The sequence below is a fragment of the Lissotriton vulgaris genome, unplaced genomic scaffold (genome assembly GCF_964263255.1).
Source record: "Lissotriton vulgaris unplaced genomic scaffold, aLisVul1.2 SCAFFOLD_395, whole genome shotgun sequence".
Classification (NCBI taxonomy): Eukaryota; Metazoa; Chordata; class Amphibia; order Caudata; family Salamandridae; genus Lissotriton; species Lissotriton vulgaris.
The window spans coordinates 968,348-992,595 of NW_028250002.1; the positions used below are offsets into that span (position 1 = coordinate 968,348).

At 42.9% G+C, this 24,248-nt stretch overlaps 1 protein-coding gene across 1 annotated transcript in view; it reads right to left on the reverse strand.

The window, feature by feature from the left end:
• LOC147663427 (maestro heat-like repeat-containing protein family member 1) overlaps positions 1-12,346 on the reverse strand; it is a 114,295-nt gene extending 101,949 nt beyond the window's left edge. Inside the window, exons 1-2 of the mRNA XM_086950468.1 lie at positions 12,233-12,346; positions 11,036-11,182 (exon numbers count right to left, since the gene is read on the reverse strand). Coding sequence (XP_086806594.1) covers positions 11,036-11,182; positions 12,233-12,346 — 261 coding nt within the window. The remainder of the gene's footprint in view (positions 1-11,035; positions 11,183-12,232) is intronic.
• Between the last annotated feature and the right edge of the window lie 11,902 nt (positions 12,347-24,248).

Genomic DNA, 24,248 nt, shown 5'->3' on the forward strand with positions numbered 1-24,248 from the left:
AAACTCAATCTGATTCCTGCAAATCAACCGGGCTTTAGAGAAGGGATAGGAACTATATCTAACATTTTATCCATCTCCCTAATTGCAGAGAAATGCAAGACAAAACAAACAGAATCTGCATCTCGTTTTTATTGATCTAAAAGCTGCATTTGATAGCGTTGACCGGAATCTTCTGTGGACTAAACTGCGAGCATGGAACATTCTAGAAAGAATTCTAAACGGACTAAATGTTATTTTATACTGATACATGGGTAAGAGTATAACTCGGGGACAGTTCAAGAGCCTCAAGAAAAATATATATGAACAAAGGCCTGATGCAGGGATATGTGCTGGCCCCACATCTATTTAATCTTTTCATATCTGATCTGTCAATAAACCTTAATGCAATTAACTCTCATTCCCCATATCTTGGCACCTTAGCCCTATCACACCTTGCTCACGCTGATGACATTGTGTTAGTCAGCTTAACCAAGATTGGCCTAACGAGAATATTAACTGAACTTGCACAATATCTTTTTTTTTTTTTAATTTTCAAACAACCTTTATTGTTTTCTTTCAATGGATGTACACAGCCTGTAGCCTACAACCCAGGGGGGCCGGCGGCAGAGTATCTCGAATCCGAAACAAGAAATTTTACAGTAGCATGACACAGCCATTTAGCCGACAACCCTGGGGTTCGGCGGCAAACTGTTCATTCAGAAATCAAGTCTCTGCTGCCATTGAAAAAGTAATGGGGCATCCCTACCCCTCTGTTAACACCTTGGCTGCTATGGATTTTCCCCTAATGTGCTGTTACTCCAGATTTACCATTGTTCATGACGAGCTCAGCTCGTCATAAGCACAGCTCCACTGTGCCTCATGATGAGCTGAGCTCGTCATGAGCAGGGAAGGGGTTAATCTTGTGTCACACTGAACTTATCCCCCAGTGCGTATAAATCTAGCCCACTAGGTGCTATTGCATTCATGTTATGTTCCCGTCTAGAGAAAACCATGTAGCATGTATTAACTATCCCCTCCCCCCAACTGCCCTGCACTAACCTACTCCCTCCCTGTGGACTTTCCATCTAGGATTGGAGTCCAAGTGCCCCCAGATATCCCTGTGTTGGCTGTGTAATCAAGTAGCATTCTTGCTTATGTCTGCAGCCGGACAGTGCCGCACAGTGTAGCACGAGCCAACTCATTTCTCTTAAATGTGATCATGACCTGTTGGTCTCTGTCTGCCTCTCCGAGTTGCTGAAAACCGCCACCCCCTATCTGCGAATTGCTCCCATGTGTCGCCTCAAGTACGTTACCCCGTAGCGTTGGTGTGTTGTGCATCCCCTGTGTGTGTAAGTACATTAGGACTCTGTCCTTCCCCGTTCTGGGCTATACCCACATCATCGTTTGTATCCCCAGCCTTAAAGTGCATCAGATACAGGCCCCAGAAGTTCTTGGGTCGGGACGTGGGGGGGAGAAGGTCGCTATAAAGCTCAGATTGTGTACAGCAATACAGCATGTCATTAGCCCATCTTTTGGCTGTTGGTAGTGGCCCCCTCATCCAGCACCTCGCCACAACTCTCCTGGCTATTAACATAGCCATATCTGTGAGTCGTCTGACTGCTACCGGCAAGCCTCTGGAATATCCTAGCAGCGCAAGCGCCGGGTCTGGGGTCAGCTGAAGGTCCAGGATCGTGTTTATGGCTGTGAAGATATTGACCCAATATTGCAGTGCCCCTGGGCAATACCACGCTAGGTGCATAAAATTTGCAACCGGCTCATGGCATCTTTCACATTCAGCAGATTGTCTCAGGCCAGATGCTCCGGGGTGTAATAAACCCTCTGGAGAAACTTGAAATGCACCAACCTATGCCTACCATTCAGCGACACCTTCTTAGTGTTCGCACAGCAGTACCTCCACATATCATCATTGATATCGACTTGCAGGTCAGTTTGCCATGCCGTTTTCGCTTTCGTGAATTGAGACCCTTTGTGCTCCAGAGCAAGTTTATAGAGCTTAGTGATCAAATTCCTGGGGGTCTCCGCTCTGATCACACATGTGAGTTCCGGGACCTCCGGCGGTTCCTCCATGTCAGGGCCTAACAGGTCCGTTAATGCAGTATGCACCCTATGGTATTGGAAGCGGTATAGCAGGGGTACTTCACCTCCCTCCATTGCTATTTGCTCGCTTATTTTCACTGTCCCATCCACAAATAAGTCTCCCGCCATCTTGATGTGCAGTTTGCTTAACGCTTGCACCACGCCTTTTTCTCTCCGCGGCGCTATCCACAAGGCACACTCAATGGGCATGCTAGGAGAATATAAAAGCGCTCCCCTCCGAGCCTGCAAAAGAGAGTACCATGCATGATTGGTAGCTGCAATGGAGTCCAAGACACCCGCTCTTTGATCTACTGGTCTGAAGACCGTGGCTGTGAGTGGCAGAGGGTCCGCCAAGAGCCTTTCCATGCAGAGGTGGGGGATCCTTGCATCTCCGTGGATCCACGTGTGAAGGTGGGATGCCTGTGCCACTCTGTAATATAGTTCTAGATCAGGGGCACACAGTCCGCCATGTCGCACGGCAGCGTAAGCAGAATCCACTTTGCTCTGGGTTGTTTGTCTCCCCACGCTAGCTTAATCATGAGTTGTGTCATGGTCTGGAAGAAGGTTTTAGAGAGTACCATTGGAATGGCGCTAAACAAGAAGAGGAATCTGGGGAGGACCACCATTTTCATGATGGCTATACGTCCTGGGAGGGAGAGCGGGAGCTTGCACCACGCTTCTACATCGTCCTCCAGCCTACCATATGCCACCCCATAGTTTTCTTGTAGTAATATTTCCGAATCTATGTGCAGCTTGACTCCTAAGTATCGAACCGGGTCTGTGGACCACTGCAATGGATATTCCATGTCAACCCTATAGGTCACTGGGGTGAGGGGAAATGCTACTGATGTCGTCCAATTGACTCTAAGACCCGATAGAGCTCCAAAACGTACCACGTCTCTCAACATTGATGACAAATTATTTTCTGGGTCACGAACATACAGCTGTGTGTCATCTGCGTATGTCGACACAACTTTCTTATATGTTGGAAAGCTGACTCCTTCATTCCCATGGTATTCCCGGAGCGCACAGGCAAGAGGCTCTGCCACCAGCGCGTATAACAGGGGAGACAATGGGCAGCCCTGCCTAGTACCCCTGCTAATAGGGAGCGAGTCTGTCACCAGATCCCCCAGTCGGAGCCTGGCCGTTGGTTTGTGATATAGAGCGCCTAGCATTTGGAGAACTGGCTCGCCCAGTCCGATTCGTCGCAGTACTCTACTTAAGAATGGCCACTCGACGGAGTCGAAGGCCTTCTCCATGTCGAGAAAGACCGCAATGGCCTCAGTGTCCTGCCTGATGTGTTGCATAGTATCTAGCACTGTTCGAATATTATAGGTCAAATTTCTCTCCGGTATGAAACCCGCCTGCTCCGGTGCGACCAGCTCGGGGGCCAGAAGTGCGAGGCGAGTATCCAATACCTTTGCATATAGCTTAGCTTCAACATTTAATAACGAAAGTGGCCTATAGGAGCTGCACTCATTGGGAGCTTTTCCGGGTTAAAGAATTGTGACTATTAGAGCTTCTCTCATTGATCGTGGCATGCTCCCCTCCACGCAGATGTCGTCAAACAGTGTGGACAAGTGCAGGATTAGTTTCTCCTGGAATGCTTTATAAAATCCCACTTTGAGTCCATCCGCTCCCGGAGCACTGCCAGAGCGCATACCCGACAGGGCCTCAACTATTTCATCTTTGTCTATGGGCTGCATGAGGAACTCCAGGTGCACGTTAGTAAGCATGGGCAACGATATGTGTTCAAGATAGTCTGAGATTTCATCCAATAGGTCTCAGCCTCTGGAGGAGTACAGGTCAGTATAATAGTTCCTAAACTCAGTAGCTATCTCCCTCTCGTCTGTAATTACTTTACCATCTGTCGTCTTCAACTCCGAAATCTGAGACCTCCCCCTGTTGCCCTTCTGTATTCTGGGTAGGAGTGAGCTAGGTCGGTCTCCCTCTCCATACGTTCGTGCAGTGGCATATTTGCCCATGTGTTGTACCTCTCTGTCCACCTCCTTGTAGTATTCGATTATAAGTGCTTTAATTTCCTCAACTATCGCTAAGTCTGTGGTGTTCCTTTGTCATTCCTCCAATATAGATAGTTTCTTTTCTAACAATGACAGTCTTTGCCGGATGGATTTAAGGACGCTCGAGTGCTTGGACATAGCTATGCCCCTAATGTATACTTTAAAGGCCTCCCAGGTTGATTGGAAATTGTCTACAGACCCTATGTTAGCTTAAAAAAAGACATCGATTTCTTCTGCAAGCTCACCTCGGAACTGTGGGTCTAGAAGCGAAAACGGGGGGAAGCGCCATGTGAACGGGGGAATCGCCTTTTTAGGGGACTCCAACTCCAGTAGAAGCGGAGAGTGTTCTCAGAGAGTGCGCGCCATCACAGTGCAAGCACTGACGCGCCGCAGCAAACAGGAACTTGCCAGCCAGTAGTCTATTCACGTGTGAATGTCATGGTAGGCAGAGTAGTGCGTAAATCCACCCTGTGCTTTGTCTTTATACCTCCATACATCTTCCACGTCATGGCTAATCATTTCAGCTTGCAGCGCCTGCACTGCAGCAGAAGGTCTACGTGGTGGGCCAGCTGATCTATCCAGAGCCGGGTCTAGTATTAAGTTTAAATATCCCCCCCACAGCGACTGCGACGTGGGAAAGGTGTGAGCCACACCGGCCAAGTTACGGTAGAACTCCGTAGTTAGGGCCATACACATTAATGACTAGTAAATCCAGTCCCATCCCTGTACACCGTGTGATCCCATACCGGCCCTCCCTGTCTGCTTGTAGTGGCTTCAGTGTCAGCTTCGATCTAGGGTTGACCCAGGTTAACACTCCCCTGGAGTGCGACGTGAATCCTGCCGCCGCTATACAACCCACCAGACCTTTGCTCTGTAACATCTTGCTTGTGAGTGGTAGGTGTGTCTCTGGCAAGAGTGCTAAGTCTATCCTCTGTCGCTGCAAGTAGCTGACTACCTTCCTAAGCTTCCGATAGTCATTGAGGCCACGTACGTTCCACGTAAGAGCCCGAAGCCTAGTAGGTGAGTCGTGTGTGTTCGAGTTAAGTGCACCCAACATCAGGTCATTTGAAGTGTGAGTTGAGTGGCAGACAGTGTCGTGAGACCCCAACAATGAATTTGCTATCTGTCAGGAGCACGTGTAACATAGGTGGCAGAGAGATGCTTAAGCCCAGGGCAGGCAGTGTGCGCAAACAATAAATTCCCCCTCAAAATAACAATAACCAGCAGTAACCTCCCCCCTCCCACAGCAGACCTCCCAAAACCTGATCTTGCCGAACCCTATCCCATCCCCCCTCCCTCTCTTTCCCTCCCCAACTGGTTCCAACTCCTGAGAGTCAAATAAGAGCATTAAGCGCTGGGGCCGAGGTTGCCATGTTGTCAGCAAACAGTGCTAAGTCGCACTACGCCGGAGACATGAAACCCACCGCCCGCAATGGTGTTAATCACACATAAGCAGTTCTAGGGGGGAACTGGTCACTCACGCTCAGAGTAGGTGAGTGCAAAGAAAAATCTGCAAGCATAGTGCAACAACCCCCATCCTTGTGAGTAATCATAGCAAAACTACAGCATAATATTGCATTTCAGACCCCATATCAACAGTGCGTAACCTGTGCGCATTGAGCACTTCCCGGACCCTTAATCTCTTGTGACTGCTGCTGTAAATTCACTTGTAACGTTAGTCTCTCCACAGCAGCTTTGAAATCTGCGCAGTCCTTCAGGCGAAATCCCCCCTCCCCTCAATCCCCGGCAGTCTGGAATTGCTCCTCCATGAGGCACTACCCCTGTACCTCACCGTAAAACAGGAACAGTTGTAGGCGGCGAATCACTCCTGCTCGTCCAGTTGACTGCTCCCTCCAGCCTTGCTGCTAGGTACGTCAGCGGCCTTGCGATTTTCCCTCGACCAACCTTTTAGAGCCTGCTGCAGGGCGCGTGGGTCCGTAAACAGGTGAGAGTGCTATTACTATTGACCCTTAGCTTCGCCGGGTACAACATCGCGTAGTCCAAGCCTAAGTCTCGCAACTGTTTCTTATACGGAGCAAAATGTTTGGGAGCTTCCTGTACTCTGGCGGTGTAATCCGGGTACAACGAGATCTCCGATCCCTCATATTGGAGCGTTTTCTTGTCTCTGGCTTGTCGTAGAGCCGCGTCCCTGTCCCTGTAATTCAGCACTTTAGCAATAATTGGGCGTGGGGGGGCACCCGGCTTCGGTCGCGGTCCCAAGGATCGATGGGCGCGCTCGATCACAAACAGCGGAGAAAAAGTTTCCTCTCCAAGCAGAGTGATGAGTAGCTAGTCCACAAATCTCTCCATGTTTCCCGTCTGTGTTGTTTCCGGAAGACCCGTGATCCGTAGGTTACAGCGTCGAGACCACGCCTCCAAGTCCTCGGTCTTGTCCTGCAGGGCTTCATCAATGATTCAATTTTTTGATGCCCGGTGTTCAGCTCCATGTGCGCTTCCTCCACTTCAGTTAGCCTCCGCTCCGACATATCAAGTCTTTCTGCATGCTTGTCTATTCTTTCAGCCATCCGGTCCATTCGGTATGTAAGGGCGTCAATTTTAGACCCCAATGCCGCTATGCTATTTTGAAGGCCCTTGTCCAGCGCTAGCAGCATAGATTTTATGTCAGCATCTCCGTCGGCGCCTTTGCCCTCCTGTGAAGCGCCATTTTTCGTGTGAACTGCGTCCTGTGACTTAGACCGCCGTTGATCAAAGGAAAGTTTAGTCTGAGACTTGTCTCCTCGACCCATCATGTATGGCACCTGCAGGGGTAGCCCTCCCTGCGATGCAAAATGTGTACCTTTGATGAACGCACAATAGCCGTGCAGCACTCTGGGCTAGGGCGGTGTTTATCTGGTGCTGTCGTGCCCTCGCCTTGATGTTGGCCCCAACTCTGTCGGGCGGCTCCGTCTTCCGGATAACGATCCGGGTTCGTTACAGCCTAGTATCGGGCTATCAGCGGGATTAGGTCGCAACTACTGCCCTAGTGCTTGGCAACTATCCAGCAGGGCCCCACACCTCCGTTGTTTCGGCTATCGAGGAGTGGAAGGCTCGGGTCAGGCACCCCATGCGCATTCCAGAGCACGCACCCGCTAGATCCGTCCTTAGTGCCCGACTTTCACCTCCAGCCAAATTATGCCCAATTTATTATGTATAAGCTCCAGAAGTTCAGTCCCAAAGCACAGTAAGGCTGTCAATTTGGGCTCACCCGCAGGCGTCCGCCGTCCTGTCTTAGCAGGTGCCCAGCAATCTCCAAGTTATGGGTTACTACCCCTGGGCACTTTTGAGGGTGCACACTGCCAGCGCCGACCGCCTTAGTTGACTCGGGGCCCCGCAGTCAAACCCCTCAATGTGGCGCCCAAACCAGACAGCAGCAAGCGCCGTGCTACGCTCCCCCTTTTGCCAGGCCTCCTTTGTTCTTGAATCGCCACAGCCGCCAAACGCGGTCTATCTCGCGGTGGGAGGGGGGGGCGAAAAAGCTCAAATTAAGTCCTCCGGCTTCGCGGCAGCGAGGCGCCGTCACAAGGCAGTCTCAGCTGTTGTCCCTCAGCACCCGTTTCGGGCAGTTTGTTAGGGTCCGCAACACTCCCGGGTGGACGTCACTCCTCGGCCGCACGCACTGCTACAGCGTGCGGATCGCCTCAGCACTCGAGGCTGCTGCTTCTCAGCCCACCGCAGCTCGTCCCGCCTACTTCTTGTTCGCAGGGATCCAGGGTCGGCGCAGAGTCGGGATTCCCACTCGGCACAGCACAGCTCTCCTCCGGGCAGGAGGTCAGAATTTGCACGCTATATTTACAGCTAATGTAGGATTAGTGCAGGATTATTGATATCACCGAGTGGAGCTCGGGGTTTATGTGGCCATTTTCTTCGCCGCAAGCTCCGCCCCCCGAACTTCCACAATTTCTAACAGCAAACAAGTTAGAACCCAACACAACAAAAACAAAAACCATGCTTATTAGTCATCGGGTAGCCCGCCTGTATAACATCTGTCTGAAAGAAAAATCCTTAGAAAATATGTCTAGCTACAAATATCTAGGATATTACATTGGCAATAAACTGACTCATTGCGAACAGCAGAATTATATGGCTCAACAGGAAAGTGCACTAACTTTTGCTTATAATTCACTTGCAAAAAAACTGGAGGGCCAATCATTCAGACCACTGATTTCAGTAATGGCAGCCAAAACACTCCCAACTTTAATGTATGCCAGTGCTGCCCATTACGAAAAGATTCAACTTTTCTGAATAACTTAATAACTATTATTTTTAAAAAGGTCTTCCAACTCCCTTAAACCGCTTCGCCAGCTCAAATGCCCTTACAATTTGGCCTAATTAATGAAACACGGGGCCGACTTTACTCATCAATAAAAGTTTGGTATTGGATAAAACAATATGTGGAGAACGCTAGCCTTAATGAGGCATTGTGGCAAGAACTCGAGAAAGGGAATAAATCACCATACACTGTTTTTTTGCACAACGCACTTAAATCCTCTTGTACTTTGGGCCTTTGGAATAAAAATCTTTCCTTTTTAACAATTAAGTTAGCACCAAACAAAGCCGCAAAACTCCATTCTTTATGATTGAACAAAAGTACTTTTAGTCAAAGATCTCATTCCTGGACAGTACTCAACAACTATAACGTCCTCAAACCAGCGGCCTATTTAGACCTCACTTTTTCAGTCCACAAAAAAAGGCTGATGGCACTACGGTTTGGAAATTATCCCTCACTATCAGGCGCTCCCAGGTGGAAAAACATTGGCTTAAAAATGTGTTGCTTGTGTGGTAGTCATCAGGAAGATCTTACACACCTGATATGTACCTGTCAGAAACTTCATCCAAAATGTGTCACTTTACTAAAGGAAGCCTTCTGGATTAGAGGAATATGATCCCGCAGGGCTGCTGTTATTACAGGGCTTGATCCATCTGACCCTCAGATGAACTGAAAACTGGTTACGTTTCTTCATATACATGATCAGGCTCTGAAGTCTAAGCCACCATGTGAGGGTTCATCCACTGAAGAAATAATGCCTACAGCAACCGGTCCTAATGACTAATATAATAGACCTACAACATTTAATTTATAAATTACTCCTATCATAAATGAAACTAATACTTTTGTCACCCATTATTTGATGGTTTTCCATGTCAGTGCCAAACAAATCAATAGTCTTACATCATTTAGATACCAATTTTGAGAGTTTCTGCCAACACTGATAATTGAGGATCTTTGTTTTATGACTGTGTGATATTATATTGTGACATATTGGCTTGATGAAATAATTTCAATGTATGTTTTTAATCAAAGTTGATACATGTAGAAAATATTGGTATGGTTTTAATTAACTAAACAATAAAGAGATTACATTCTTCTCGCTCAGTAGCCATTCTTACATTAAAAGCTTCCTTTAACCAGGTCCTGTCTTGTTTGGTAATATTGGATGGATTAGAAAATAACCCTGGTCTTTCTAAGTTTATAAAATTATCTCTGATGTAAGCTAGCCATGGTATATTGCATATATTGCCTAATTTCATGCAATCAAGTATGATTAATCTGTTCAGGCGTAGAACTTCTTTTAACCAAACGCTACACCAGAGCTGTTAGAGCTGTGACCTAATATAATCCATAATGCAACTGATACTTAATTCCTCATGTATAATTTCAGTGGAGATATATTGTCCCAATGCCAAAAGTCCTCTGAGATTGTTATTCTCTGCTATCATTGTTGTTTTATATTCGATTACCCCATATTTCACTGCCAAAGGTTGCAATTGGTATGCATTTGCCTTTGTATATATCCAGAATAATTTTCAGAGGTTTGTGGCACAAACAGGAGGAGAATTCATTAACACCTGCACATGCTCTCATAAAGGAACATATGTTCTTTTTAACTAATGGTTGCCAGCTAATACGATACTTAAATACGGAAAGTTGTCCGCCTTACTTAAATATGGCCCTGGGGCAAAAAGTGGCACTTTTTATGTACTTTAGTGTCAGGTTCATAACATGTGATTTAATAAAATTGGTCGCAGGTCCAAGCTATTCATAAAATCAACAACAACAACAAGGGTTAAATGCTGCTGTAATGATCTTGCTGTATGCACAATTAAAACAGCATACTTTCAAGAGCACACTGAGGCTTCAGTTAGCCTCCCAACTGCTCAGGATCTATCACAGGGCTCTAGTGTCTGAAGATTTGCTGTTCCGTTATGATCAACGCACCAATATGGAGCGTCAGTATGCTTGATTTCACTTCCATAACCACATTTTACTTACTCAGTATCACAACAACAGGTGGAGAAAAATACTGCAATGCTAATGTTTATTTAAATTTCAACACCACTGTTTGGTTCATAATTATTTTTTATTCATCCCAATTTCATATGTAACAAATAAAAATGTTAGTTTTGCTTCTCAGGCTGCCTTCACGTATTGTGTACAAATCAAAATGTATTTAGTTCAGTATTTAGACTGAATGCTGGAAAACTATATTCCCCCTAATCCCTTAATCTCCCCAAACAATACACCAGATCAATGCTTAAGAAACTACCATGCTTGAATGTGTCAAATAGTGGGGTACTACAGTCTGAATTGTATAGTATTTCTATTTCTCACGGGTACCTAAGGAGCAAGCTTGGAATCATGCATTTTTCTTACATCTCAAAATTATTGATACCCGCAACATTTGTACTGTCAGGTGTGGAATACCAATGTGATGACCTAATAGTCACATGATGGAGGCCTGAACCATCTCGGACTCTAAATGTGGTGTAACTGACTCACCAATAGAACCCTTTAGTTCTGTATTCAGCCCTCATTTCTCAATAATGTATTGTTTCATTGCAGCTAATCACTCACTATAGGATACGGTGTTCATTATGAGTGGATCACTTGGGATTGGTTGAAGTGACATGCATGGACAGCAAATAGAGGTCACACTCACCGTGAGCAAACGAAATGCCATATCAGCAGGCAGTTGGGGCTGGAGCCTTTTAACCTCATTGACCAACCATGGAAGCTCTTTATCTAGTTGCTCCTCTGGCAGGACGGAGGCCAAATGTCCCAGAGTGGTGATGACCTGTCCCCAGACCTGTTAAGATAAATCACAGCAGGTTTTCAGTTCCACACACTAGACATTAACTACTAAGAAAACATGAGCCACATGTGGAAGGTGGGGGTTCCCTGGAGAGGCAGCTGCACTAGACATCTGTTACCTAGGAGGTGATTCTGCCATGCAAAGACAGTGGTTTGTTTTTACTGGCAGCATAATCTACAAGACAAATTTGAAATGTTATCCAAGAATTTGTTTCCACAAATATTTCAAATAAATTATAGTACCAAGTTGTTATATTTATAATAATTATTGAATGTAATATCAGAGTAATTGCCTCATATTCCTTTGCTAAAATTGCATTGATCCTTTTGTTCGCCACCATACCTTCCTATGCTGCACCCCTCACAACCCTCTCTTGTTTTACTTGGATGAGGGTCCCCACCCACCCTCTTTGTTTTCTCCCCCTCATCCATTCTTTAAATGTATGTATTTCCCCTGCCACTCCACCACGTCTCTCAGCTGTTTTTAACAATTTCTACTCCCCTACTTAAGTCATCTCTTCCCAGAAGCTCCTCATTACAACTCCTGCCATTAACCCTCACAACCACTTTTCAGCTGTGCCATAATTTTATCCCAATGTCCTCTCTGACTCCTCTTCATGTACAGGCTGTGGTAGACATAAAAAAGAGACTACTGTAACACTGATTTTATTAAATTGCCATAGAATCTCTCTATGGCACTTTCGTTTTTCAAAAATGCTTATTAGACTTAAAAGTGTTGCTTAATACTTTAGTATTATAACATGGTTTAGCTTTGATTTTGTCTGATATAGCGGACCTGATATTCTTTTGATACTTGGTGTGGTACAATAAAGGTTTTTACACATTTTAGTTATCTACAATAATGGAGATCACAAATGTGGGTCAAGAGAATGAATTTCCTTTTTTTGTATTTCATCAAATGAAGTACATATGCAAAGGTAGAGGAAGGGGCAGTCAATGTGTATGCATCAGTCATCTCACAAAACGTAACAGCTCTCAACCTTCATCCACTGCGCTCTGTTCTTTTCCCACTTTCCCAACTTACCTCCTGGAGATTGGGGATGGTTTCTAGAAGAAATGCCTTACAGGTTGAGTAGGCTTCAAAGAAAAGTGTGACTACAGGAGTGTCTACACTGGCAGCAAACTGGCCTGATAACATCTCAATGACTTGCAGAAAAACAGAAAATCACAGTTAAAGCTCAAAGGCTTAAGTGTTGCATTTATCTACATATTTCCCACCTTGCCTGGTAGTGCATAGGACATACTGAGCAAACACAGTGCAATGTGTCTGCTGATATTAAACGATTATTCACGGGTAATAGTCTCAATACACATAGCTTTTCTCTGACTCTCATGGGTCATGTAATGGTTTCCATTTCGCTTCTGCATCCTATTGCACTTTTGTAGCATTCTAGACAATACATGGTAATAATTCCACATTAATGCAACTCATTGTTTTGAACTCAAAGGAAATGAAAGGCCGAATTCGTGTCACCAGGTTGCTTTCTACTTAAAATTTGTTGCAAAGCAATTCCATTTTGCACAGTATTGTTGTTTTTGAAATAAGAGTGGATAAATCAGATTTGCACAAGTTCATAGTGTATGAAGATATTGGCCCTCTGGGCAAAATAAAAAAAGTGCATGTAAAAATATAAAAGATGATGCATTAAAACATTCCTTATTAGTAATTTTGTGAATCATTTTATGTGGTTAACAAAGAAGTGCTGATTCAGAGTAAAAATGTGGTATAGTGGTTATACACTATTTTACTGCTCAGGCAGGAAGAAACTGGACTGATTTAATATCACATATCTGAAAAAACACGAATTCACTCAATTTCCTATTTTAAACATAGCAAAAAGTGTGAAATTACATTTCTCCTTTTTATGTCCTATTATTGCACATGTTTTTTGGGTGCAGATCTTGCTTCCTGCATTGTTTATTTTTCCTGTGGGAAAAATGGTTAAAATATGTGTACTCCCTGATTTGCACCAGTCTAAACCTTTACTTAATATGGTGCAGAGTTTGCAATTGTGCGAGCTGTAGGTTGCAACTAGATGTCTGTGCCATGGAAATGAACAATGACCTCTTGAAATTTATGTACAATTTCTACAGGCTTTAATTCTCCTCTTTCCATGGATGTGATTTCACAACATAAGGCCTGTATTTTTTTAGTGTTATATAGCGCATACTAGACCCGAAGATATCAGGTATCAGAGTGCTGTACATGAGCACCAGTTTCATTACACAAGGACATATTCATTTTGTTAGGCACAGGGAGATTAAGTGATTTGCCCAGAATCACAGGATGTTCAGAGTCGTTGCCGAGACTTGAACCCTGTTCCCCAGCTTCGAGATCATCTGATCTAGCCATAAGGATACATCCTCTACAGATGGGTATCCCATCAAAAGCATGAGGGGAAAGCCCCTTCCGTCTTATTACAAATACAATATGTTATAAAGAACTTATAATAAATCAGTTGATGGAACATACGTCACGTTTGTGATGGAGCAACATGTCCCCCAAAACTTTAAATCAGACCCTTAGATTTTTGGTACGGAAATTAATAGGGTGTCTCTCAGAGGTGTACTCTTCAGACAAGAGATGTGTTCCAGTCATGACATAGCAAACTTGACACAGCAGCTCAGCATGCCAGTTCAATATGCAGATGTACTAGAAAGTAGGGGAGTTACACTTTATGCAGACCAATGTTGCAGTTGAATTCTGATTTGGGCAACAAATGAGAGTTCAATGTAGATTAAAAAAAAGATGAATATGGACTGGTATTAGCTGCATCAAACAGAAATTGCATCTCTTTGCATGAAGGGTGTTCTCAGGTAATGTTACAAAAGAGAACTTAATAAAGGTGTACTCTCCCCACACTCCCAAAGCATCAAACAGAGCCCCACCGTTACACCATTGAAGTACACACCAAGGCTAAACCAAAATTTCTGGTTGACTGTAGAAGCAGTCTTCATTACAGGACAGAATGTTCTGAGAATAAGACTGAGGCATTGTTCCATTTCTGGTTCTAAAAGAGAAAATAGAAAAAACATCAATAATAAAAAAAGATGAATAAAAACTTGAAATGAAGAGTGTGCTGTAAAGCTTATGTTTTTTTATAATACATTTTGTAAAATAACTTGATGTATTGCTTTCTAAATGTTCTACTCAGCAGACCATAAAACTTCAAACCCTCAAGGTATATGGGAACCAGATTTCACCAACTTTGATACAGAGAAATGAGGACCTTTCTTTTCTGACAAAATGTCTGCAACTCTTCCTTAACATGACTCACACAAGTAAGACTTTACTACAATTTTTGCATCTTGGTGTAGTCGACACTTTTCTGCATGTACAGCAACGTTTATACTAACAGTTCTGGAGAAAGCAAGTAGGGAGTCTAGCCAAGGGAGCCTCTGTTGCCTAAGCCAAGCCAAAACAATGTTCCCAAAATGCATCTTTTCACAACGCACGTTACGCAATCGACCTTTATCAGTAGGCAGAAAAGAAAGTTTCACATTGTTTTTTCCCTGGATTCACTTGCACCTTTTTATGACGGTGATTAAGGAGTTCAGAATTATAGCAGAGTTGCTGCATTTCCTTGTACAAATAAAGGCTTAATAATAATAGTTAAGTAGCTAGTTGGTGTAGAGCTGTTTTACTTTTTAACTGTATTTTAGCAAGCGACATAATGAAATAACACTTGTAAGGAACATCTTCTGCTGGTATGTGGTGCTGAAATGTGTATCTGCAATTTGAAATGACCACAAACGTCAACAAATCTAAAACAATATTCATCATTTTAACATAATACCCAAAATAGCAGCAATACATTTTGTCCTTCAAAAGTGGCTGTCAGTGGACCTGTATTTAGCTAAAGTTACAACCATACACTTCTAAGGCCTCTTGCTGGAGTTGCATATTTTGAAGCTTCCTGATGGCATGCTTGTTTCTTTCATGAGCACTGTCTAAAAAGGAATCATTTTAGAGTTTATGTGTATACCCATTATGACACTTGGTAGAAAAGCATAGTAGTGATGTTTTATTTCCTTCATTTCAGTTGTCACATTCCTCAAAAATGAAGTGTTTTAAATATGCAGGTTAAAATGACAAAAATGCACGGGCCTCTATTCTCAATGCCGCCATTGTTTGAAATATTTGTAGGAGAGAACTTAAAATTACTGTGTATGGCTTTTTTCTGCTTTCAATTTGTATTGTATATGCAATGCTAGTGATTGACCCATTTTCAATCCCCACTATAAAATGTATAAATCCACAATACTGTCATTGGTTTATTCAATATGTGAAAAACCTTTCACAAGCAATGTATTAAGGGACCTAAATGAACAAGCCAACATCTGTTGGAACATGTTTCAAAGCCCACTCTCTGTGTATTTGAGTGTGGTGATGGCATGAGCCATAGTAAGATAACACTATTTGCAGCCAGACCTAAAAGTAATGTAGATTCCAGTAGATTCAACAAACAAAGAGAACAAGATCAAAGCTAAGTTTCAATCAACCCAGTCATCATGGTCATCAGAAAAAGTCTGCCTTGCAGGGAACCCATTTGGTTTATCGAAGAAACCTCACCCACCAAACTAGTTGGTGGCATGCTTCATCATACGGTTCCCACCCAGCGGGCAAGTGCCTCCTAGGTGTGCTTTGACGTCTCATTACAGCTGAGCTGTTTTTATTGTTGTGTTTCTTTTTGGTGAGGAGTAAATACCATGAGAGTGAAAAATTAAGGTTAAAACTATCTCCGGGGTACCAAATTCTTTATTATGTGGTCCCTGGGGTAGGGTTCAAAGCAAGTTATTTGGATGTGGGTGAGAGAGTGTGATCTTGCACGTCTCTTAAAGGGTGTGAAATGGTCTACATGTTTCAGCCAATGCGTTTCCAATTAATTGTCTTTCTTCAGGGCCTGTGGTTCAGAGTAAAAATAGCCCATAACCTACATGAACTAAGCATACATGCTAATGTTTGCATAGGTGTGTAAGGTACATAACTTACGGTTACGGTTCACCGTCAGATTTGATCATTTATGCATGAGAAAAGGAGACACAACATAATTACAAACAATTAAAAGGTCCCCCATGGTAGGGACCTGTCATCCATGCATGTGTCCCGGGTAGTTAATTATCCTCTACTGATAGGTGTGCCTGTGAGAGTAGTGGTTGCATCGTCTGGCATGCAGCATTGAATGCAGGAGGGCTCTACTAGGCCTATGGCCTAGTAAATAGGGGCTATCAGATGGTAATTCAGATTTTTGAGAAAATCCGAATCACACCTCGTGTGCCATCCGATTATAAATTAGCCTGTTATTACCATTTATTACCATTTAAAATTAAAACATCAAAATGCCCCAGCACGTCAATTAATAAGGCAGGGTGAGTCAAATAGACTGAGTACCTGGGCTGAGGAGAATAAGACAATCTTGGATATCCAGTACGGGTTCCTCCCAGGTCACTCGACAATGGCCCAGTGCCTCAACCTTTATCTGATCCTGGGTAAATACACCATCGCCCGCCCTGGGACGATCTATATGGCCTTCATGGATCTTTCCTCGGCCTTTGACTGTGTCAACCGAGGAAGGTTGTGGCAGTCCATGGAGGCCATGGGGGTGGAGCGATCTCTGGTGAATTTCCTAAGGGACCTTCACAGAGATACCAAGGCCAACATCCGATACTCAATAGAACTGAAGGTATACAGGAATTTTAACACCGAACGGGGGGTACAACAAGGGTGCATTTTAGCGCCCTTTCTTTTTAATCTATATATTAACAACCTAGAAGGAGTTTTGCTGGACACGGGGGATGATTAGCCTTATGTAGGACAGAGAGGACTGCCTGTCGTGCTCTATGCAGGCGATGCAGTCCTCCGCACACGCACCCCTAAGGGTTTACAAACCCTACTTGACGCCTTTAATGGATTCATGACCAAGCGAGATCTGGCCATGAACAACACCAAATCCTACATGATGCAGGTGGGGTCTAGTTCCAAAAGTAAGTACATTTTTGCTGTGAATGGAACCAGAGTGCCCACCTGTTCAACCTTCTCCTATTTGGGTGTTCTTTTAGATCACCAGCTTAACTGGGTAGCACTCCTAAATAAAAAAGGCGCGAATTTACAAGGGAAAATGCCGCTTTATTCGGATTTGCCAACAAAATGGGCAGTCGACCAGTGGCAGCTTTGTTAAAAATATATTGAGCCAAAAGTCTATCGATAGCCAGCTACGGGAGTGACACATGGGGTACACTGGCCTTGTAGGCCTACAGGTGACTGAAAATAACTTTTTTAAACAACTACTGAGCGTCCCAAAAGGGACAGCGAATCTGTCAGTCCGCGAAGAAACTGGTTTACCCTATGTAAGTGACACGCTGGCCTTACGCCCGTTGACCTTTTGGCCTCAATGTTGGCTCAACAAGCACCTAGGTCTTACACATAACCTTATGAGGGACATTTTAAACTTAGATCACAGGACCAAAATGCCCTGGATCAAGTATTCAAAATCTTGGGGCATATTATCAAGGGGGTTTATCTCCGCTTTTTTGGCTTTAAAAGAGTTAAATTATCTCCCTATTACCTAGCTGTCGCTAACACCAGTTAGCGACAGCTAGTAGGAGATAGCGACCATCTTGGGCCCCGCTTTGCATGTCAGTGATATTTATCACTAATGACATGCAAAGTGGGCGTGCCAAGATGCTAGCGACAGGAAACAGTCGCTAACATCACTATCTCCTATTACCAACTTTTGGAGATATTCGCGCTAAGCGCGAATATCTCAAAAAGCTAACACCTGCCCCTGAGCAGTTCTTAGCCATGTTATCCAATGGTAGGTGGATAACATGGCTAAGAGCATTAGCTCGGTAATGCATGAATATCGCTGACTTTTCAGCGATATTCATGCATTTCGGCCGATTTTTATCGCTTAGAAGATAAACCTTGATAATAGCAAGGTTCCTTAGCGATACAAATCGCCGCAGCTCGGCGATAAAAATATCGCTGCTAAACCAACATACCGATAATTATTGCTAGTTGTTGGTAATATGCCCCTAGTTTTAACGATCTGGGACGTCTGGACTTATTCACAAAACCTGAAGGTATAACTAGAAAGGATATAACGTTCGTAAAACACTCCTTTATTCTCAACAAAACCTGACGCTTAAAACCTCCCCAGATATGGAACCATATCTGTCCTTGCCAATATCTGCATATGATCGTTTTCTACTTACTAGGTTTAGACTAAATCTTTTCCACCTGTTATTAGCAGTACCAAGGGAAAGTCACAAAGGGAAAGTGTTAGCATCCTTTGGCTGCGACAACAAGTCTCCACAGGATCTGCTCCACTTTACGTTCCTCTGTAAATACTATGAAATGCCCATATCCCTTTTTATAAAACCCATTTCAAAAAAGTTAAATTTCCGGCATATACGTCCAGCTCTTTTTTACCTGCAGTTGCTGAATCCCAAATGTGTCCCTTTTGTGGCCGTTTTTTTAAAAAGTGCAATGAAATGTAGAAAAAGTCTAGATTTTTAATTGGATATTGTATTTTTAAGGTTCTTTTTAATATGAAAATGTTTTTATGTCACCAACATCTCTACAACGAAGTAATCAATTTCCTGTTAATGTCTTGCCGTAGGGTAACGAAAATGTATTATGTGTTTGTACTGTATCTTGGATTATTTACCTTTTATGGTTTCTGAAAATGAAAACCGAATAAAGTACTTTTGAATTTGAATTTGAGTCAAGGAAGGTGCATAAGGATATTATAGCAGACTGTCAGAATAAAATGCAAGTGTCAGCAAATGGTTTTTAAGTACAAACTACTTAATGCACTAAACTTTTTCACAACATAGTTCCCGGTGGGAGGCGGTGCCTATTGTCACACTCTGTACATGGTAGTGAGGGTAAAAAAAACAGGGAAAAAAATGGTTTTAACACAGGCTGTACCTGTCATGTGACATCTCAAGTGAGTGGTATTGTGCTTTAGTTACTCACTGCATCAAGGTCAGCCGCCTGCATACTTACCTACTCATTCGTCTCTTCTGGGATCTCGGTGAAGCAGTGTTCCAGGGAGGTTTAAAAGACTACATCATCCTTCCTACAGTAATGAGGGGTGCACATTGACAAGGGGATGAGGCTTTCTGATCAGTTGGGGTGAGCCCCTCTGGTGAATTAACCTTTGCCTCTCAAGGACAGTGGAAAATCACAAGCCATCTAAAAGCACTTTTGTCATCCTTTGGGACATAGAACCAAAGCGGTTCAGGGTAAGTTATGCATCCTAAACACCTATGCACACCTTAGCGTGTATGCATAGTTCATGCAGGTTCAGGGCTATATTTACTCTGAAGCATAGATCCTTAAGAAAGCCAATCAATTGCAAAATTAATTGGCTGAAACATGTAGACTATTGAACACCCTTTAAGAGACGTGTGAGATCACAATCTCTCACTCATGTCCAAAGAACTTGCGTTTAACACTACCCCTTAGACCACATAATAAATAATTTGGTACCGCGGAGGTAGTTTTAACCTTAATTTTTCTCTCTCACGGTATTCACTCCTCACCAAAAAGAAACTCAACAAAAAAAAATATCCGCTGTAATTAGGCATCGAAGCACACCTAGGAGATACTCGGCCCCCTGGGTGGGAACCCTATGATGGAACATGACACCAACTAGGTTGGTGGGTGAGGGTTCTTCCATAAACGAAATGGGTTCCCTGCACTGGAGAGTTTTTCTGGTGACCCTGATGACTGGTATAATTGAAGCTTAGCTTTGAGTTTGTTCTCTTTCTTAGTCTAATTCAAGGTTAGTGGAGACGAACGAGCGCCTATGTTCCCTCCTCACTTTTCTTCTTTTGTTAAGTAATTCCAGTAGATTGCCACAGATCACAGTGTTCCACAACTAAATAGCATTATTTCAAATTACCGTATAGAATTGCCATTTGATGGATGGCCCAAAATACAATCTCCTCTGGAATAGAAGGCACCGTAAATAGATTTACAATCCTAGAGGATATTGAACGTGGTATCCCCTTGGTAAGCGCAATTTGACACATTAATGCCATCCTTTCAAGTTCAGCTGCATTCTCCTAAATATGCAGAAAAGGAAATATTGGTAATTTGAATGATTTATGACAAACAAGAAGAGACAAACAAACCCAAAACAAGAATTAAGTAAAACGTATCAGGCATTGAGCAGTTATTGTGACACAGGAGAGGCTTAAACCCATCATTAAGGGCCTGATTATGAGTTTGGTGGCTGGGATACTTAGTCACAAACATGATGGATATCCCGTCCACATAATTAGATCCATGGATATAATGAAGTTGTAATATTGCAGACAGGCTATCCCTCAAGTTTGCGGCACACTAACCCTTTCCGGCAAACTCGGAATCAGGCCCTACGACTCAATCAACAATAAGACAGAACCGGAGCAGATAAGAGAAATATATTCACTCCTTGAAATACACCAAGTAGAACCATGAGTTGCCAAAACAGATTGAAAATAAGGATGTAGCCTAAGATTTCTTGAGCACTAGCAGCAAGAAAGTGTATAGGATAAAGATGGGTCATATATAGAATAAATATAGTGGTGCACCCGTTAACAATATCAGAAATTCTTGCCTCTATTTCACATCCAAGATAGTTTTATTTTTTATAAATTTATGTCTTTCTGCACTGCAGAGAATACCAAAAGCGATTGATACCATTTAGAGTGTGCACCAAATGTATTTCTAGGGACTGGCTGGGAGGTGTGAACTATTTTCATAGCCACTTTCTGTACTTGAAATGGGCATTACAATCAAAAGTAATTAATTGCATTTGGCTATTCTCTAGACTTGTATTAACTTACAGGTACATGCATCATTGTTGGCTTTTGCGATTTCTTAATTGCGATTTTTAAGGAATCGCAATTAAGAAATCGCAAAAGCCTATGCATGAAGAAATCACTGAAAAATTAGCGATTTCTTAAAATTCCTTAATTGCAACTCGCAAATTGCGAATCCCAATTATGGAATACCTTCCCATTCATTCCTATGGGCCTAGTGGCCCACAGGAATGAATGGGAAGATATTCTCAATTTGCGATTAGCAATTAGCGAATCGCAAATTGAGAATGCGATTTCAAGGGTGCAGGGGTGTCCAAAGCACACCCTGTTGCACCCCTGAAATCAATCTATGCACATATGTTGTGTACACACATGCCCTTAGGGCATGTGTCCGTACAACATGAAACTTTGAAAAATGCACAAAAGTGCATTTTTCAAAGTTTTGGCAAATTACCATGAGGTTCAACCTCATGGTAATTTGCTCCCCCTAATTGCGAATTTGCAATGTTTTTTAAGTTTCATGCATTGCATTTAAGGAATCGCAAAATGCGATTCGTTAAAAGCAATCGCAATTTGAGAATTTGCAAATATTTGCGAATTCTTTAATTGCAAGGGCCTTCACCCTTCATGCATTCCAAAAGCAGATTTTGCGATCGCAAACGGCCGATTTTTGCGAATCGCACCGTTTGCGATTGCAAAATCCTTTGATGCATGTGACTGTTAGTGTTTTCTACCTATAAAATAGCTGTACTTTAATGTGTGATTTTGTGAAATATTTAACTTCTTTTCAAACACAATATATGACATAGAGACTGCAATATCTTTTTTTATCAGAACAAATAGTAAACAGGCTTTAAAAACACTGAATAATTATTTTAACAAACATTTATCTTATTTTAGGACTAACACTCTAAAAATGATGGACTGTTTTAGGTAGCAATAACGGGAAATACATGATAAAGCATCATGCCAATAAATCAAAAGTACTATAATAATAACATATATAAACTGCATCTTAATGACCATGCGATGTATTACAAAATAGGTCTACAACTGCTTAGTCTCTTTGTATATTTTGTTAAAAAGTTGACCTCTCCAGTGAAGTTCTGAACTCTCAGAGGCCAAAGAGTTGAGGATGTGTGGCACTTCCATGCTGTTCTGTTTTGTACTGCCAGCATATCGGACTGCATGTTGAAGTGGATACATTGCTTAACTTCATCTTTCTTTATGGGAATGACTGGGTCCCTGAGACTCCTCATGGCTCCTCCCAAAGTGTGCCTGGGTAGGTGTGCTAGCTTTGCACCGCTTCCCAAAGACATCTTCTGGGATCCAGTTTGCCTTTGTCAGTGCTTAGTAATTTGACAGAAAAACCTGGACAAAAGTGGTCCCTCATTTGTATGGGGCTAAACCTAACAAGTGGTTTAATGCATCTTGACACACTGAGGGGGTGAAATGGGTGTAAGTACAAACCTTGTTAAAAAAGGACCCGCACATGCCTTGGCAGCATCTGCTGCAAATAGAAGGCTCAATGGGGTGCAAAAAAAGGAGCTAGCACCACCTATTTCCTGTGCACTTTGCTGATCTAGGGCCCGATGTAGGTAAATCCCATTTACCGATTTTGAAATACCGAATTTTACCGATTCAGTATTTCAAAATCGGTAAATGGGATGTAGGTCCCAACATCTGGATTCGTTACCGAATCCTTAAAGGGTGCAGGGGGTGTCACTTTGACACCCTCTAGCACCCCCAAAACGGGCATGTGTGCAATGTGGCACACAGACTTGCCCTAAGGGCACGTCTGTCTGTCACATGGCACATGTGTACATGCACAGATGTGCATGTACACAGGAATCGGTATTTTACCATGGATTTGTATTCCATGGTAAAATACGGATTCTGTAAGCCATGTGCCAATAGAAAATTGGCTACCCACATAGCATTTTCGGTAATTTTACCGAATCGGTAAATATTACCGAATCGGTAAATATTACCGATTCGGTAATTATTACCGAATCGGTACTTATTACCGATTCGGTAATAATAACGATTCGGTAAAATTACCGAATATGTGCACCTACATCTCCCTAGCCCTTTACCGATCGGAAACGGCCGAAAATTGGTATTTTCAGCCGATTCCGATCGGTAAAGGTCTACCTACATCTGGCCCCTAGTCCATGAGGTGAAAATGGCTGGTCAGGTCTAAACTGGGGTGGCATGGTGAGCAAAAGCTTGATGGATTTAACCCAGATCCCTTGACTGGGGTGAATGTTTTGATTTTTTTCTGCATTCCGTCCAGCAATAATTGTGTGTTTTGTGAAAAGAAATGCGGTTTCATCTCTCTCTCCCTTTCTTTCTCTCTCCTTTCTCTGTTTCTCACACACATACACAACTACACAAACAAACACATACGGACATGAACACACATTTCTGTGTGCACGTCAGGCACTAAAATAGGCAAGTAATTCTACAAAACACAAATCAAAATCTACAAGACAGCTTTGCTTTTGAATCTATAAGTCTGTTACATACAGATTGAATATATTTTGTGTTCTCAGCTCTTGCCTACATGTGGAATCTGGGCTCGCATATGATACTTGCTTGTCAACAGGCTTGTGAAAAGGCAGGTGCCCACCTGATAACACAGCTATTAAAAACACTGTGCCTGTTTCTATGATTTAGGCAAAAGCTGACAGTACTAGATGATGCAGACTATCCTTTTCTGAAAAATAATTTCTTTCTACTTTATTTCCACCTTCTTTCCTTGTCTTTCTTTTTTCTTGCTTTCCTGTCTCTCTTTCCATTTCCATTCTCACTGTATTTTATTCCCTCTTTCTTGCTTTCTCTTGTTCTCTCTCGTTCTCTATCTTTCTCACTTTCTTCCTATTTGTTTGCACTATTTCTTTCTTTAACACTTTTTGTGCAACCTTTTTCAGTTCTACCTCTTTTATCTTCTAAGCTTAATTTTTATTCTTGCTCTTTTCCCTTTTTTTCTCATTTCCATCTCTATTTGGTCCTTTTCCTCCATTTTCCCATTCTTTGTCTCTTTCTTACTTTTTTTCCCCTCTTTAAATCTCTTTATTTTTTCTCTTTTTCTTGGCATATTTCTTTTTTCCAACTAATTCCTTCTTCTCCACCTTTCTTTCTCTCCCTGTTTCTCTCAGTGATTCTTTCCTTTGTTCTTTCATTCTTTCTTTTCCTCCCATTTCTGTGTTTCTTTTTTCCAT